We start from the raw sequence: 16,888 nt of genomic DNA on the forward strand, positions 1-16,888 counted from the left end.
ATTCAACTAGATAGTTATCAAACCATTCTGAACACCTACAAACTCAACAGGAGATCAAAGAAAAGAAGAGCAGCAATTCTTAGAAACAGAAAAGCAACCACTTTCTGGAAGGTAGGACATGCGGAGAAGTGAATCCAAGGCCATATATGGAGACAGAGACCGTTGGGGGTAGGGGCCAGCTCCAGGCAAGCAGTAGAGCAGCAGAGCACAAAATCAGAACTTTTAGAAGTCTGCTCCATGGAGGGACATCACTCCAGTGGCTAAGTGGGGATGGAGCCCTCACGGGAACAGCGTGGTCTCAGGAGCTGCAGGGTGACAGAGAGACCAGGGGTGTCTCAGGGTGGCAGAGCTCCCAGGTGTCAGAGCAGGGAAGCCGGCTGTAGAGACAGAGATGAGGGGTGCGCTCAGCTCAGGTTACCTTGAACTGTGATCTGATGCACAGTCAGGCCACTACTTTTTGAGCAGGGACCCCATTAAGTGGCAAATCCAGGGAGACACCCCCCCCCCCCCGCTTCCTCCACAGGGAGGAGCCGAGCAGGAGTGTGCCTGGGGAATCCACTGGGTTTGGAGACTCCAAACAGGGCTGTGTACCAGAGACAGAAATGCTCAGTCACAGGCTGTGTGGGCTTGGAGCACAGCAGGAGACCAGGGAGATGGGAGGGACTGACTGCTTTACTCTAAGGGCACACTGAAGAGGGGGTCCCTAAGCTCTCAGATCCTCCGGGGCAGAGACTGGGAGACTGTCATTTTCATTCTCATCCTCCAAAGCTGTACAAAAAGTGTTCATGGAACAAAAGCTACCAAGAGCAAACTTGAGCAGATTGCTTAGCCTGGCCCCCGGCAAGGCCGGTGCAATTCCGCCTCGGGCAAAGATATCCAAGAATCACTGCAAGAGGTCCCTCATCAGCAAGATCATCCAGCCAAGACCAAGTTTACTGATCAATGGGAACGGGGCTAGGGGAATACAGCACATAGAATTCATGGCTTTTTCCCCATGATCCTTTAGTCTTTCAAAATTAAATTTTTTAAATTGTCAATTTTTTCATTTTTAAAATATTTTTCTCTTTCCTATTTTAACTATTTTATCTTAACACCTTTTATTTATTTTTTTAAAGATTTTATTTATTTATTTGACAGAGAGATCACAAGTAGGCAGAGAGGCAGGCAAAGAGTGAGAGGGAAGCAGGCTCCCCACTGAGCAGAGAGCCTGATGCGGGGCTCAATAACATTACATTATACTTCGACCTGAGCTGAAGGCAGAGGCTTTAACCCACTGAGCCACCCAGGCACCCCTATCTATCTTAACACCTTTTAAAAAATCTTTTTTAATTTTCATTTTTACACTCATATTCTATTCCTTCACTGTATTTAACCTTATTTTTTGTGTACATATAAGTTTTTCTTTCTTTAAAATTTTGAGATACAGTTTCTTCTAACAGACAAAAATATATTCTGCATCTAGCCTATGGCTTTGTTCTAGTCTCCAGCCTGATCACATTCTCTACTTTTTTTTTCTTTCTTTTTCAACCACCTGCTTATCAATTCCTTTTTTAAAATCATTTTAAATTTTCATCTTTGCAGTCATATTTGATCCCTTCATCATGTTTGCCCTTATTTCTATACATATATAAGTTTTTCTTTCTTTAAAATTTTGGGAGGCAGTTTCTTCTAACAGACAAAAATACACCCAAAATCGGCGTCCGCTTGTCCGACGGCCAAGGGTGGGCGCAGATCCTTGAAGGCGCTCCGCTGCGAATCCGACAAAAAAAACTTTGGGGTCCCCGGAGTGCCGGCTGGCGGGGCGTTCGGCCGGCTTTTCATGCTTGGTCTTGAGGCTCAGCCGCTCCAGGAAGTGCGATGTCGAAGCCGCCACCCAAACCGGTCAAACCAGGGCAAGTTAAAGTGTTCAGAGCTCTTTATACGTTTGAACCCAGAACTCCAGATGAGTTGTACTTTGAGGAAGGTGATATTATCTACATTACTGACATGAGTGATACCAATTGGTGGAAAGGCACGTCCAAAGGCAGGACTGGACTCATCCCAAGCAACTATGTGGCTGAGCAGGCAGAATCCATTGACAATCCATTGCACGAAGCTGCAAAAAGAGGCAACTTGAGCTGGTTGAGAGAGTGTTTGGACAACAGAGTCGGCGTTAATGGCTTAGACAAGGCTGGAAGCACCGCCCTCTACTGGGCCTGCCACGGGGGCCATAAAGATGTAGTGGAAGTGCTGTTTACTCAACCAAACGTTGAACTGAACCAACAGAACAAGTTGGGAGACACAGCCTTACACGCTGCCGCCTGGAAGGGTTATGCAGATATTGTCCAGCTGCTTCTGGAAAAAGGTACGAGAACAGACTTAAGAAACAATGAGAAGAAGCTGGCCCTGGACATGGCTACGAATGCCGCCTGTGCGTCTCTCCTGAAAAAGAAACAGGGCACAGATGCTGTTCGAACATTAAGCAATGCTGAGGAATATCTTGATGATGAAGACTCCGATTAATTCCCTTCTGGAGATTCGAGAGCTAAAACATCTGTTGCTTTTGCCATTCCAAAACCTTTGTCTTTGCCAGAAGAGTGTTGGTAACTGTTTTTTGTCTTTTTTTTTTTTTTAATTCTATATGAACATGGAAGTATTGCACTGCGTTTGCGTAGAACGTATAAATGGGTAGGTTTTCACCTTCAGTTTGCCAATAAGTGACTGGATACTTTGCTGTATAAAGTACATTTTTGTTCACCAGAGTAGAACAAGAAGAGATTATTTCTATTTATCAAGTTTTAAAGGAATTAAAATTTTTTTTCTTTAAAAAATCAGAATGGTTTTTGGTTGTTTGTTTGTTTTGTTTCGTTTTATTTTTGTTTTTTAAGTTCTTTACCTCAAGGATTGAAACATTTTGAATGGATTTTTCAAGGGAGAAATGCTTGTTATAATAATGAACCAAAAGACTTAACAGAAAATCGTCAGCTATTCTGACAAAAATAAACATTTAAGAGACTGTATTCCTTTTGTCTGTTTTTGTGGATCACTATTTGCTGGTAAATAAATACACCCAAAATCAAGTGTGTGGGTCTGTTCTATTCACCAGCCTAAATATATATATATATATATATATATATATATATATATATATATGTGAATTTAGTGCCATTGTATTGCCTGTAAGGTGATTGTTACTGTATATTGTCTCTGTTCCTTTCTGGTCTGTTAGTTTTAGGTTCTCTCTTTGCTTAGAGGACCCCTTTCAATATTTCCTGTGAGTCTGACGTGGTGTTCGCAAATTCTTTCAGTTATCTATGTATATGTATGTTCTTTTGGTTATACATAAATTGTTTTCCCCTTTCTTCTCTCCTATGTTTCATGTCTCTTCTGACTTGGTTAGTGTATACTTTTCTGGTATTGTTGTTACCCTTATAGCATTTTGTTCTCTCATTCATCTATTCTCTGGACAAAATGACAAGGTGGAAAAACTCACCTCAAAAAAAAGGACAAGAGGCAGTATCGACTGCTGAGGACCTACTCAGTATGGACTTAGTAAGATATCAGAACCAGAGTTCAGAATGACGATCATACAGATGCTAGAAGGACTTGAAAAAAACATAGAAGATACTAGAGAATCCCTTTCTAGGGAATAAAATCTCTTTCTGGAGAAATAAAAGAACTAAAATCTAACCAAGTTGAAATTTTAAAAAAGCTATTAATGAAGTGCAATAAAAAATGGAGGCTCTTGGGGCGCCTGGGTGGCTCAGTGGGTTAAGCCGCTGCCTTCGGCTCAGGTCATGATCTCGGGGTCCTGGGATCGAGTCCCACATCGGGCTCTCTGCTCGGCAGGGAGCCTGCTTCCCTCTCTCTCTCTCTGCCTGCCTCTCTGTCTACTTGTGATCTCTCTCTGTCAAGTCAATGAATAAAATCTTAAAAAAAAAAATGGAGGCTCTTTCTGCTAGGATAAATGATGCAGAAGAGAGAATTAGTGATAAAAGATGGTGAATGATGGAGAATAAAGAAGCTGAGAAAAAGAGATAAACAACTACTGGATCATGAGGTGAGAACTTAAGAGATAAGTGATACCATAAGATGAAGCAATATTAGAATAATTGGGATCCCAGAAGAAGAAAGAGAGAGAGGGGGCAGAAGGTATACTGGAGAAAATTATAGCAGAGAATTTCCCTAATTTGGAGAAGGAAACAAGAATCAAAATCCAGGAGGCACAGAGAATCCGCTCCCCCATCAATAAAAATAGGTCAACACCACATCATCTAATAATAAAACTTCCAAGTCTCAGAGACAAGGAGAAAATCCTTAAAGCAGCTTGGGACAAGAGGTCTGTAATCTACAACAGGAGAAACATTAGATTGGCAGCATACCTATCCACAGAGACCTGGAAGACCAGAAAGGAATGGGATGGCATATTTAGAGCAGTAAATGAGAAAAGTATGCATCGAAGAATACTATAGCCAGCTAGGCTATCATTGAAAATAGGAGGAGAAATAAAAAGTTTCCAGGACAAACAAAAACTAAAAGAATTTGCAAACACCAAACCGGCATTACAGGGAATATTGAAAGGGGTCCTCTAAGCAAAGACAGAGCCTGAAAGTAGACCAAAAAGGAACAGGGACAATATACAGTAACAGTCACCTTACAGGCAATACAATGGAACTAAATTCATATCTTTATGTTACCCTGAATGTAAATGGACTAAAAACCCCAATCAAAAGACACAGGGTATCAGAATGGATAAAAAATAAGACCCATAGATATGCTGTCTATAAGAAACTCATTTTAGACACAAAGACACCTCCAGATTTAAAGTGAAGGGGTGGAAAACTATTTACCATCCTAATGGACATCACAAGAAAGCTGGGGTGGCAATCCTTCTATCGGACAAATTTTAAGCCAAAGACTATAATAAGAGATGAAGAAGGACATTATATTATACTTAAAGGGTCTGTCCAACAAGAATGTCTAACAATTTCAAATATCTATGTCCCTAACATGGGAGCAGCCAATTATATAAACCAATTAATAACAAAATCAAAGAAACACATTGATAATAACACAGTAATGGTAGGGGACTTTAACAAACCCCTCACTGAAATGGACAGATTACCTAAGCAAAAGATCAACAAGGAAATAAAGGCTTTAAATGACATATTGGACCAGATGAACATCACAGATATATTCAGAACATTCCATCCTAAAGCAACAGATTACACACTCTCCTCTAGTTCACATGGAACAGTCTTTAGAATAGATCATATCCTGGGCCACAAATCAGGTCTCAACCAGTACCAAAAGATTGGGATCGTTCCCTGCATATTTTCAGACCACAAGGCTTTGAAACTAGAACTCATCTGCAAAAAGAAAGTTGGAAAGACCTCAAATACATGGAGGCTAAAAGAGCATCATACTAAAGAATGAATGGGTCAACCAGGAAATTAAAGAAGAATTTTAAAAATTCATGGAAACAAATGAAAATGAAAACACAACTGTTCAAAATCTTTGGGACACAGCAAAGGCAGTCCTGAGAGGAAAGTATACAGTGATTTGAGCCTTTCTCAAGAAATAAGAAAGTTCTCAAATACACAACATAACACTACACCTAAAGGAGCTGGAGAAAGAAGAACAAATAAAGTCCAAACCCATCAGAAGAAGAGAAATAATAAAAATCAGAGCAGAAGTCAATGAAACAGAAACCAAAAAATAGTAGAACAGATTAATGAAACTAGGAGCTGGTTCTTTGAAAGAGTAAGATTAATAAACCCCTAGCCAGACTTATCAAAAAGAAAAGAGAAAGGACCCGAATTAATAAAATCATGAATGAAAGAGGAGAGACCACAACCAACACCAAAGAAATACAAACAATTATAAGACCATATTATGAGCAATTATATGCCAGCAAATTTGACAATCTGGAAGAAATTCTTAGAGACATATAAACTACCTAAACTGAACCAGGAAGAAATAGAAAACCTGAACAGACTCATAACCAGTAAGGCAATTGAAGCAGTCATCAAAAATCTCCCAAAACACAAGAGCCTTGCACCAGACAGTTTCCCAGGGGAATTCTACCAAACATTTAAAGAAGAATTAGTACCCATTCTCCTGAAATTTTTTCAAAAAATAGAAGTGGAAGGAAACCTTCCAAACTCATTTTATGAGGCCAGCATTATCTCTATCCCCAAACTAGACAAAGACCCTATCAAAAATGAGAATTATAGACCAATATCCCTGATGAACAATAGGATCCAACAGTACATTAAAAGGATTAGTCACCATGACAAAGTGGGATTTATTCCAGGGCTGCAAGGTTGGTTCAACATCTGCAAATCAATGAGTGTGACACAATAAATTAATAAAAGAACAAGAACCATATGATACTCTCAATAGATGCTGAAAATACATTTGACGGAGTACAGCATCCTTTCTTGATCAAAACTCTTCATAGTGTAGGGATAGAGGGTACATACCTCAATATCATCAAAGCCATCTATGAAAAACCCACTGCAAATATCATTCTCAATGGCGAAAAGATCTCAGCTTTTCCCCTAAGGTCAGGAACACTGCAGGACTGTCCACTATCACCACTGCTATTCAACATAGTACTAGAAGTCCTAGCTTCAGCAATCAGACAACAAAAAGAAATAAAAGGCATCTGAATCAGCAAAGAAGTCAAACTCTCACTCTTTGCAGATGATATGATACTTTGTGTGGAAAACCCAAAGACTCCACTCCAAAACTGCTAGAACTCATACAGGAATTCAGTAAAATGTCAGTATATAAAATAAATGCACTGAAATCAGTTGCATTTCTATGCACCAACAGTAAGACAGAAGAAAGATAAATTAAAGAGTCAATCCCATTTACAATTGCACCCAAAACCATAAGATACCTCGGAATAAACCTAACCAAAGAGGCAAAGAATCTGTACTCAGAAAACTATAAAGCACTCATGAAAGCAACTGAGGAAGCACAAAGAAATGGAAAAACGTTCCATACTTATGGATTGGAAGAACAAATATTGTGAAAATGTCTATGCTACCTAAAACAATCTACACATTTAATGCAATCCCTATCAAAATATCATCAATTTTTTTCAAAGAAATGGATCAAATAATCCTAAAATTTATATGGAACCAGAAAAGACCTCAAATAGCCAGAGGAATATTGAAAAAGAAAGCCAAAGTTGGTGGCATCACAATTCCGGACTTCAAGCTCTATTACAAAGCTGTTATCATCAAGACAGTATGGTACTGGCCCAAAAACAGACACATAGATCAATGGACAGAATAGACAGTTCAGAAATGGAACCTCAACTCTATGGTCAACTAATCTTCGACAAAGCAGAAAAGAATAATCCAATGGAAAAAAGACAGTCTCTTCAACAAATGGTGTTGGGAAAATTGACCATTTCCGTACACCACACACAAAAATAGACTCAAAATCCATGAAAGACCTCAATGTGAGACAGGAATCCACCAAAATCCGTGAACAGAACACAGGCAGCAACCTCTTCGATCTCAGCCACAGCAACTCCTTCCTAGAAACTTTGCCAAAGGCAAGGGAAGCAAGTGCAAAAATGAACTATTGGGACTTCATCAAGATCACAAGCTTTTGCACAGCAAAGGAAACAGTCAACAAAACCAAAATACAAACTGACAGAATGGGAGATGTTTGCAAATGACATATCTCATAAAGAGCTAGTATCCAAAATCTATAAAGAACTTATAAAATTCCACACCTAAAGAACAAATAATCCAATCAAGAAATGGGGAGAGGACATGAACAGACATTTCTGCAAAGAAGACACATGAAACAATACTCAACATCACTATGCAAAGGAAAATACAATACAAATGAAATGAAATACAAATGAAAACCAGTCAGAATGACTAAAATTAACAAGTCAGGAAATGACAGATGTTGGAGAGGATGGGGAGAAAGGGGAACCCTCCTACACTGTTGGTGGGAATGCAAACTGGTGCAGCCATTCTGGAAAACAGCATGGAGGTTCCTCAAAAAGTTGAAAATAGAGCTACCCTATGACCCAGCAATTGCACTACTGGGTATTTACAAATGTAGATCTGAAGGGGCACGTGCACCCAAATGTTCATAGCAACAGTGACCATAAGAGCCAAACTATGGAAAGAGTTTAATGTCCATCAACAGATGAATGGATAAAGAAGATGTGGTACACACACACACACACACACACACACACAATGGAATACTATGCAGCCATCAAAAAACGCTGAAATCTTGCCATTTGCAACAATGTGGATGGAACTAGTGGGTATTATGCTGAGTGAAATAAGTCAGTCAGAGAAAGACAATTATCAGTGATCTCACTAATATGAGGAATTTGAGAAACAAGACAGAAGATCACAGGGGAAGGGAGGGGAAAAATGAAACAAGATGAAAGCAGAGAGGGAGACAAACCATAAGAGACTCTTAATCTTAGGAAACAAATTGAGGATTGCTGGCAGGTGGGGAGGAGGGATGGAGTGGCTGGGTAATGGACACTAGGGAGGGTATGTGCTACGGTGAGAGCTCTGAATTGTGTATGACTGATGAATCATAGACCTGTAACCCTGAAACAAATAATACATTATATATTAATTAAAAAAAAAGAATAAATGAGGTTTGGGGGACCTGGGTCGCTCAGTCAGTTTAGCATCTGACTCTTGGTTTTGGCTCAGCTCATAATATCAGGGTTGTGAGATCAAGCCCCATGTTGGGCTCCCGATCACAGAAGCTGCTTAAGATTCTCTCTCTCTCCCTCTCTTTAAAAGGAAGGAAGGAGGAGGGGGAGGAGTCAAGATGGCGGAGAAGTAGCAGCTGAAATGACATCAGGTAGCAGGAGATCAGCTAGATAGCTTATCAATCCATTGCTAACATCTACAAATACAATAGGAGACTGAAGAGAAGAACAGCAACAATTCTAGAAACAGAAAATTGACCATATTCTGAAAGGTAGGACCGGTGGAGAAGTGAATCCAAAGTGATGGGAAGATAGACCGCGGGGGGAGGGGCCGGCTCCCGGCAAGCGGCGGAGCAACGGAGCACAAAACCGGGACTTTTAAAAGTCTGTTCCGAGTATAGATTCTTAGTCTCTTTGGTTAGGTTTATTCCTAGGTATCTCATAGTTTTGGGTGCAATTATAAATGGGATGGACTCCTTAATTTCTCTTTCTTCTGTCTTGTTGTTGGTGTAGAGAAATGCAACTGATTTCTGTGCATTGATTTTATATCCTGACACTTTACTGAATTCCTGTACAAGTTCTAGCAGTTTTGGAGTGGAGTCTTTTGGGTTTTCCACATAGAGTATCATATCATCTGCGAAGAGTGATAGTTTGACTTCTTCTTTGCCGATTTGGATGCCTTTAATTTCCTTTTGTTGTCTGATTGCTGAGGCTAGGACTTCTCATGAAAGAAATTGAGGAAGACACAAAGAAATGGAAAAATGTTCCATGCTCCTGGATTGGAAGAACAAATATTGTGAAAATGTCTATGCTACCTAAAGCAATCTACATATTTAATGCAATTCCTATCAAAGTAACATCCATTTTTTTCAAAGAAATGGAACACATAATCCTAAAATTTATATGGAACCAGAAAAGACCTCGAATAGCCAAAGGAATATTGAAAAAGAAAGCCAAAGTTGGTGGCATCACAATTCCGGACTTCAAGCTCTATTACAAAGCTGTCATCATCAAGACAGCATGGTACTGGCACAAAAACAGACACATAGATCAATGGAACAGAATAGAGAGCCCAGAAATGGACCCTCAACTCTATGGTCAACTCATCTTCGACAAAGCAGGAAAGAATGTCCAATGGAACAAAGACAGCCTCTTCAATAAATGGTGTTGGGAAAATTGGACAGCCACATGCAGAAAAATGAAATTGGATCATTTCCTTACACCACACACGAAAATAGACTCAAAATGGATGAAGGATCTCAATGTGAGAAAGGAATCCATCAAAATCCTCGAGGAGAACACAGGCAGCAACCTCTTCGACGTCAGCCGCAGCAACATCTTCCTAGGAACATCACCAAAGGCAAGGGAAGCAAGGGCAAAAATGAACTTTTGGGATTTTATCAAGATCAAAAGCTTTTGCACAGCAAAGGAAACAGTTAAAAAAACCAAAAGACAACTGACAGAATGGGAGAAGATATTTGCAAATGACATATCAGATAAAGGGCTAGTGTCCAAAATCTATAAAGAACTTAGCAAACTCAACACCCAAAGAACAAATAATCCAATCAAGAAATGGGCAGAGGACATGAACAGACATTTCTGCAAAGAAGACATCCAGATGGCCAACAGACACATGAAAAAGTGCTCCATATCACTCGGCATCAGGGAAATACAAATCAAAACCACCATGAGATATCACCTCACACCAGTCAGAATGGCTAAAATTAACAAGTCAGGAAATGACAGATGCTGGCGAGGATGCGGAGAAAGGGGAACCCTCCTACACTGTTGATGGGAATGCAAGCTGGTGCAACCACTCTGGAAAACAGCATGGAGGTTCCTCAAAATGTTGAAAATAGAATTACCCTATGACCCTGCAATTGCACTGCTGGGTATTTACCCTAAAGATACAAACGTAGTGATCCGAAGGGGCACATGCACCCGAATGTTTATAGCAGCAATGTCTACAATAGCCAAACTATGGAAAGAACCTAGATGTCCATCTACAGACGAATGGATAAAGAAGATGTGGTATATATACACAATGGAATACTATGCAGCCATCAAAAGAAATGAAATCTTGCCATTTGCGACAATGTGGATGGAACTAGAGGGTATCATGCTTAGCGAAATAAGTCAATTGGAGAAAGACAACTATCATATGATCTCCCTGATATGAGGGAGAGGAGATGCAACATGGGGGGTTGAGGGGGTAGGAGAAGAGTAAATGAAACAAGATGGGATTGGGAGGGAGACAAACGATAAGTGACTCTTAATCTCACAAAACAAACTGAGGGTTGATGGGGGGAGGGGGTTGGGAGAGGGGGTGGGGTTATGGATATTGGGGAGGGTATGTGCTATGGTGAGTGTTGTGAAGTGTGTAAACCTGGCAATTCGCAGACCTGTACCCCTGGGGATAAAAATATATGTTTATAAAGCTGTAAAAAAAAAAAAAAAAAAAGAAAAAGAAAGGATGAATACCCAAGTTTTGTAGCAACATGGACGGGACTGGAAGAGATGATGCTGAGTGAAATAAGTCAAGCAGAGAGAGTCAATTATCATATGGTTTCACTTATTTGTGGAGCATAACAAATAGCATGGAGGACAAGGGGAGATGGAGAGGAGAAGGGAGTTGAGGGAAATTGGAAGGGGAGGTGAACCATGAGAGACTATGGACTCTGAAAAACGATCTGAGAATTTTGAAGGAGTGGGGGGTGGGACGTTGGGGGCACCAGGTGGTGGGTATTGTAGAGGGCACGGATTGCATGGAGCACTGGGTGTGGTGCAAAAATAATGAATACTGTTATGCTGAAAAAATAAAAAAATTAAAAAAAAAATTAAAAAAAATGTGAAAAAAAAAAAAAAGTCTGTTCCGCTGAGGGACATTGCTCCAGAGGCTTAACTGGGGTGAAGCCCAGGCGGGGTCAGCGCGGCCTCAGGTCCCACAGGGTCACAGAAGGATCGGGGGTGTCTGAGTGTCGCAAAGGTCACAGGTATTAGAGCGGGGAAGCCGGCTACAGAGACAGAGCCGAGGAGTGACTCTCAGCTCGGGGTTGCCTTGAACCGGTCACAGGCTCGGTCAGCTGGGAGCGCAGCCGGAGGCCAGGGTGGGGGGAGTCATTGGGCGCTGTTCTCTGAGGGCGCACTGAGGAGTGGGGCCCCAAGCTCTCGGCTCCTCCGGGCCGGACACCGGGAGGCCACCATCTTCATTCCCGCCCTCCAGACTCTATGGAAAGTGCTCAGGGAACAAAAGCTCCCGAAAGCAAACCCGAGCGGATTACTCAGCCCAGCCCCGGGAAAGGGTGGTGCAACTCCGCCTGGGGCAAAGACGCTTGAGAATCACTACAACAGGCCCCTCCCCCAGAAGATCAGCAAGAAACCCAGCCAGGACCAAGTTCACCTACCAAGGAGAACAGCAGAATCCCAGAAAAGGAGAAAGCAAAGCATGGAATTCATGGTTTTCTCCCCATGATTCCTTAGTCTTGCAGTTAATTTAATTTTTTTTAATTTTACTTTTTTTCTTCTTCTAAATTTTTTTAACCTTTACCTTTTATTCTTTTAACGTTTCTTAACTAGTTTATCTTAACAATACCTTTCATTAAAAAATAATAATCTTTTTGAACCTTCATTATTATAGTGATATTTTATCCTTCATTGTATCTAACTTTATTTTTTGTATACACATAGGGTTTTTTCTTCTAAAAAATTTGGGGTACAACTTCTTCTAATAGATCAAAATACGCCCTAAATCTAGCTCCAGGCTTGTTCTAGTCTCCAGCCGAGCAAAATCTCTCCACTTTCTTTTTCTTTATTCTCCCAACCAACTTACCTTATAAACTCCTTTTTTAGAAATTAAAAAAAAAATTTTTTTCATCTTTACAGGCATATTCCATCCCTTCATTGTGTTTACCCATATATATGTTTTTCATTCTTAAAATTTTGGGAGGTAGTTTCTTCTAAGAGACCAAAATACTCCCAAAATTAAGTGGGTGACCCTGTTCTAGTCACCAGTCTAGTATACATATTTTTTCTTTTTTATATTTTTTTAAATATGTTTTTTTTAATTTTTTTTCTGAACTTTTTTTTTTAAAGATTTTTAAAAATTTATTTATTTGACAGAGAGAGATCACAAGTAGATAGAGAGGCAGGCAGAGAGAGAGAGAGAGAGGGAAGCAGGCTCCCTGCTGAGCAGAGAGCCCAATGCTGGACTCGATCCCAGGACCCTGAGATCATGACCTGAGCCAAAGGCAGCGGCTTAACCCACTGAGCCCCCCAGGCGCCCCACTGAACTTTTTTTTTTTAATCCCCTTTCTCCCCCCCATGATTTGGGGTCTCTTCTGATTTGGCTAAAGCACATTTTCCTAGGGTCTTTGCCACCCTTTTAATATTTTATTTGCTCCTTCATATATTCTTATCTGGACAAAATGAAAAGGCGGAAAAACTTACCACAAAAAAAAAGAACAAGAGGCAATACTGAAGGTTAGGGACCTAATAAATACAGACATTGGTAATATGTCAGATCTAGAGTTCAGAATGATGATTCTCAAGGTTCTAGCCGAGCTCAAAAAAGGCATGGAAGATATTAGAGAAACCCTCTCTGGAGAGATAAAAGCCCTTTCTGGAGAAATAAAAGAACTAAAATCTAACCAAGTTGAAATCAAAAAAAGCTATTAATGAGGTGCAATAAAAAATGGAGGCTCTCACTGCTAGGATAAATGAGGCAGAAGAAAGAATTAGTGACATAGAAGACCAAATGACAGAGAATAAAGAAGCTGAGCAAAAGAGGAACAAACAGCTACTGGACCACGAGGGGAGAATTCGAGAGATAAGTGACACCATAAGATGAAATAACATTAAAATAATTGGGATTCCAGAAGAAGAAGAAAGAGAGAGGGGAGCAGAAGGTATATTGGAGAGAATTATTGGAGAGAATTTCCCTAATATGGCAAAGGGAACAAGCATCAAAATCCAGGAGGTGCAGAAAACCCCCCTCAAAATCAAAAAGAATAGGTCCACACCCCGTCACCTAATGGTAAAATTTACAAGTCTAAGCAACAAAGAGAAAATCCTGAAAGCAGCCTGGGAAAAGAAGTCTGTAACATACAATGGTAAAAATGTTAGATTGGCAGCTGACCTATCCACAGAGACCTGGCAGACCAGAAAGGAATGGGATGGCATATTCAGAGCAGTAAATGAGAAAAACATGCAGCCAAGAATACTATATCCAGCTAGGCTATCATTGAAAATAGAAGGAGAGATTAAAAGCTTCCAGGACATACAAAAACTGAAAGAATTTGCAAACACCAAACGAGCTCTACAGGAAATATTGAAAGGGGTCCTCTAAGCAAAGAGAGACCCTAAAAGTAGTAGATCAGAAAGGAACAGAGACAATATATAGTAACAGTCACCTTACTGGCAATACAATGGCACTAAACTCATATCTCTCAATAGTTACCCTGAATGTTAATGGGCTAAATGCCCCAATCAAAAGACACAGGGTATCAGAATGGATAAAAAACCAAAACCCATCAATATGCTGCCTACAAGAAACTCATTTTAGACCCAAAGACACCTCCAGATTTAAAGTGAGGGGGTGGAAAACAATTTATCATGCTAATGGACATCAGAAGAAGGCTGGGGTGGCAATCCTTATATCAGATCAATTAGACTTTAAGCCAAAGACTATAACAAGTGATGAGGAAGGACACTATATCATACTCAAGGGGTCTGTCCAACAAGAAGATCTAACAATTTTAAGTATCTATGCCCCTAACATGGGAGCAGCCAACTATATAAACCAATTAATAACAAAATCAAAGAAATACATTGATAATAATGCAATAATAGTAGGGGACTTCAATACTCCCCTCACTGAAATGAATAGATCATCCAAGCAAAAGATCAACAAGGAAATAAAGGCTTTAAATGACACACTGGACCAGATGGACATCACAGATATATTCAGAACATTTCATCCCAAAGCAACAGAATACACTTTCTTCTCTAGTGCACATGGAACATTCTCCAGAATAGATCACATCCTGGGTCATAAATCAGGTCTCAACCAGTATCAAAAGATTGGGATCATTCCCTGCATATTTTCAGACCACAATGCTCTGAAGCTAGAACTCAATCACAAGAGGAAATTTGGAAAGAACCCAAATACATCGAGACTAAACAGCATCCTTCTAAAGAATGAATGGGTCAACCAAGAAATTAAGGAAGAATTGAAAAAATTCATGGAAACAAATGATAATGAAAACACAAGTTAAAAATCTGTGTGATACAGCAAAGGAAGTCCTGCGAGGAAAATATATAGAGTTACAAGCCTTTCTCAAGAAACAAGAAAGGTCTCAAATACACAAGCTAACCCTACACGTAAAGGAGCTAGAGAAAGAGCAACAAAGAAAGCCTAAACCCAGCAGGAGAAGAGAAATAATAAGGATCAAGCAGAAATCAATGAAATAGAAACCAAAAAACCAATAGAACAAATCAATGAAAGTAGGAGCTGGTTCTTTGAAAGAATTAGTAAGATTGATAAACCCCTGGCCAGACTTATCAAAAAGAAAAGAGAAAGGACCCAAATAAATAAAATCATGAAAGAAAGAGGAGAGATCACAATCAACACCAAAGAAATACAAACAATTATAAGAACGCATTATGAACAACTCTATGGCAACAAATTTGACAATCTGGAAGAAATGGATGCATTCCTAGAGACATATAAACTACCAAAACTGAACCAGGAAGAAATAGAAAACCTGAACAGACCTATAACCAGTAAGGAGATTGAAACAGTCATCAAAAATCTTCAAACAAACAAAAGCCCAGGGCCAGACAGCTTCCCGGGGGAATTCTACCAAACATTTAAAGAAGAATTAATACCTATTCTCCTGAAACTGTTCCAAAAAATAGAAATGGAAGGGAAACTTCCGAACTCATTTTATGAGGCCAGCATCACCTTGATCCCAAAACCAGACAAAGATCCCATCAAAAAAGAGAACTACAGACCAATATCCTCAATGAACACAGATGTAAAAATTCTCACCAAAATACTAGCCAATAGGATCCAACAGTACATTGAAAAGATTATTCATCACGACCAAGTGGGATTTATTCCAGGGCTGCAAGGTTGGTTCAACATCCGCAAATCAATCAATGTGATACAATACATTAATAAAAGAAAGAACAAGAACCATATGATACTCTCCATAGATGCTGAAAAAGCATTTGACAAAGTACAGCATCCTTTCCTGATCAAAACCTGCAAAGTGTAGGGATGGAGGGTACATACCTCAATATCATCAAAGCCATCTATGAAAAACCCACCGCAAATATCATTCTCAATTGAGAAAAACTGAAAGTTTTTCCGCTAAGGTCAGGAACACGGCAGGGATGTCCATTATCAACACTGCTATTCAATATAGTACTAGAAGTCCTAGCTTCAGCAATCAGACAACAAAAAGAAATTAAAGGCATCCAAATCGGCAAAGAAGTCAAACTCTCTCTCTTTGCAGATGATATGATACTATATGTGGAAAACTCAAAAGGCTCCACTCCAAAACTGCTAGAACTTGTACAGGAATTCAGTAAAGTGTCAGGATATAAAATCAATGCACAGAAATCAGTTGCATTTTTTTTTTAAGATTTCATTTATTTATTTGAGAGAGAGACAGTGAGAGAGAGCATGAGCGAGGAGAAGGTCAGAGAGAGAAGCAGACTCCCCGTGGAGCTGGGAGCCCAATGCGGGACTTGATCCCGGGACTCCAGGAATCATGACCTGAGCCGAAGGCAGTCGTCCAACCAACTGAGCCACCCATGTGCCCCCACTTGCATTTTTCTACACCAACAACAAGACGGAAGAAAGAGAAATTAAGGAGTCAATCCCATTTACAGTTGCACCCAAAACCATAAGATACCTCGGAATAAACCTAACCAAAGAGGCAAAGAATCTGTACCCAGAAAACTATAAAGTACTCATGAAAGAAATTGAGGAAGACACAAGGAAATGGAAAAATGTTCCATGCTCCTGGATTGGAAGAATAAATATTGTGAAAATGTCTATGCTACCTAAAGCAATCTACACATTTAATGCAATCCTTATCAAAATCCCATCCATTTTTTTCAAAGAAATGGAACAAATAATCCTAAAATTTATATGGAACCAGAGAAGACCTCGAATAGCCAAAGGAA

The 16,888-nt window shown here is 39.9% G+C and overlaps 2 protein-coding genes across 12 annotated transcripts in view; one reads left to right on the top strand and one right to left on the bottom strand.

Moving 5' to 3' along the window:
* The window catches only part of CCDC158 (coiled-coil domain containing 158), a 101,432-nt gene that overhangs the window by 61,817 nt on the left and 22,727 nt on the right, over window positions 1-16,888 (bottom strand). The gene's annotated exons all lie outside the window — the stretch shown is intronic.
* LOC125093865 (osteoclast-stimulating factor 1-like) lies at window positions 1,741-2,999 on the top strand. Its single transcript, XM_047719590.1, has one exon. The coding sequence runs from the start codon at window positions 1,858-1,860 to the stop codon at window positions 2,500-2,502; it is 645 nt and encodes a 214-aa protein (XP_047575546.1). The 5' UTR covers window positions 1,741-1,857; the 3' UTR covers window positions 2,503-2,999.

This window comes from Lutra lutra, chromosome 2 (genome assembly GCF_902655055.1).
Source record: "Lutra lutra chromosome 2, mLutLut1.2, whole genome shotgun sequence".
NCBI lineage: Eukaryota > Metazoa > Chordata > Mammalia > Carnivora > Mustelidae > Lutra > Lutra lutra.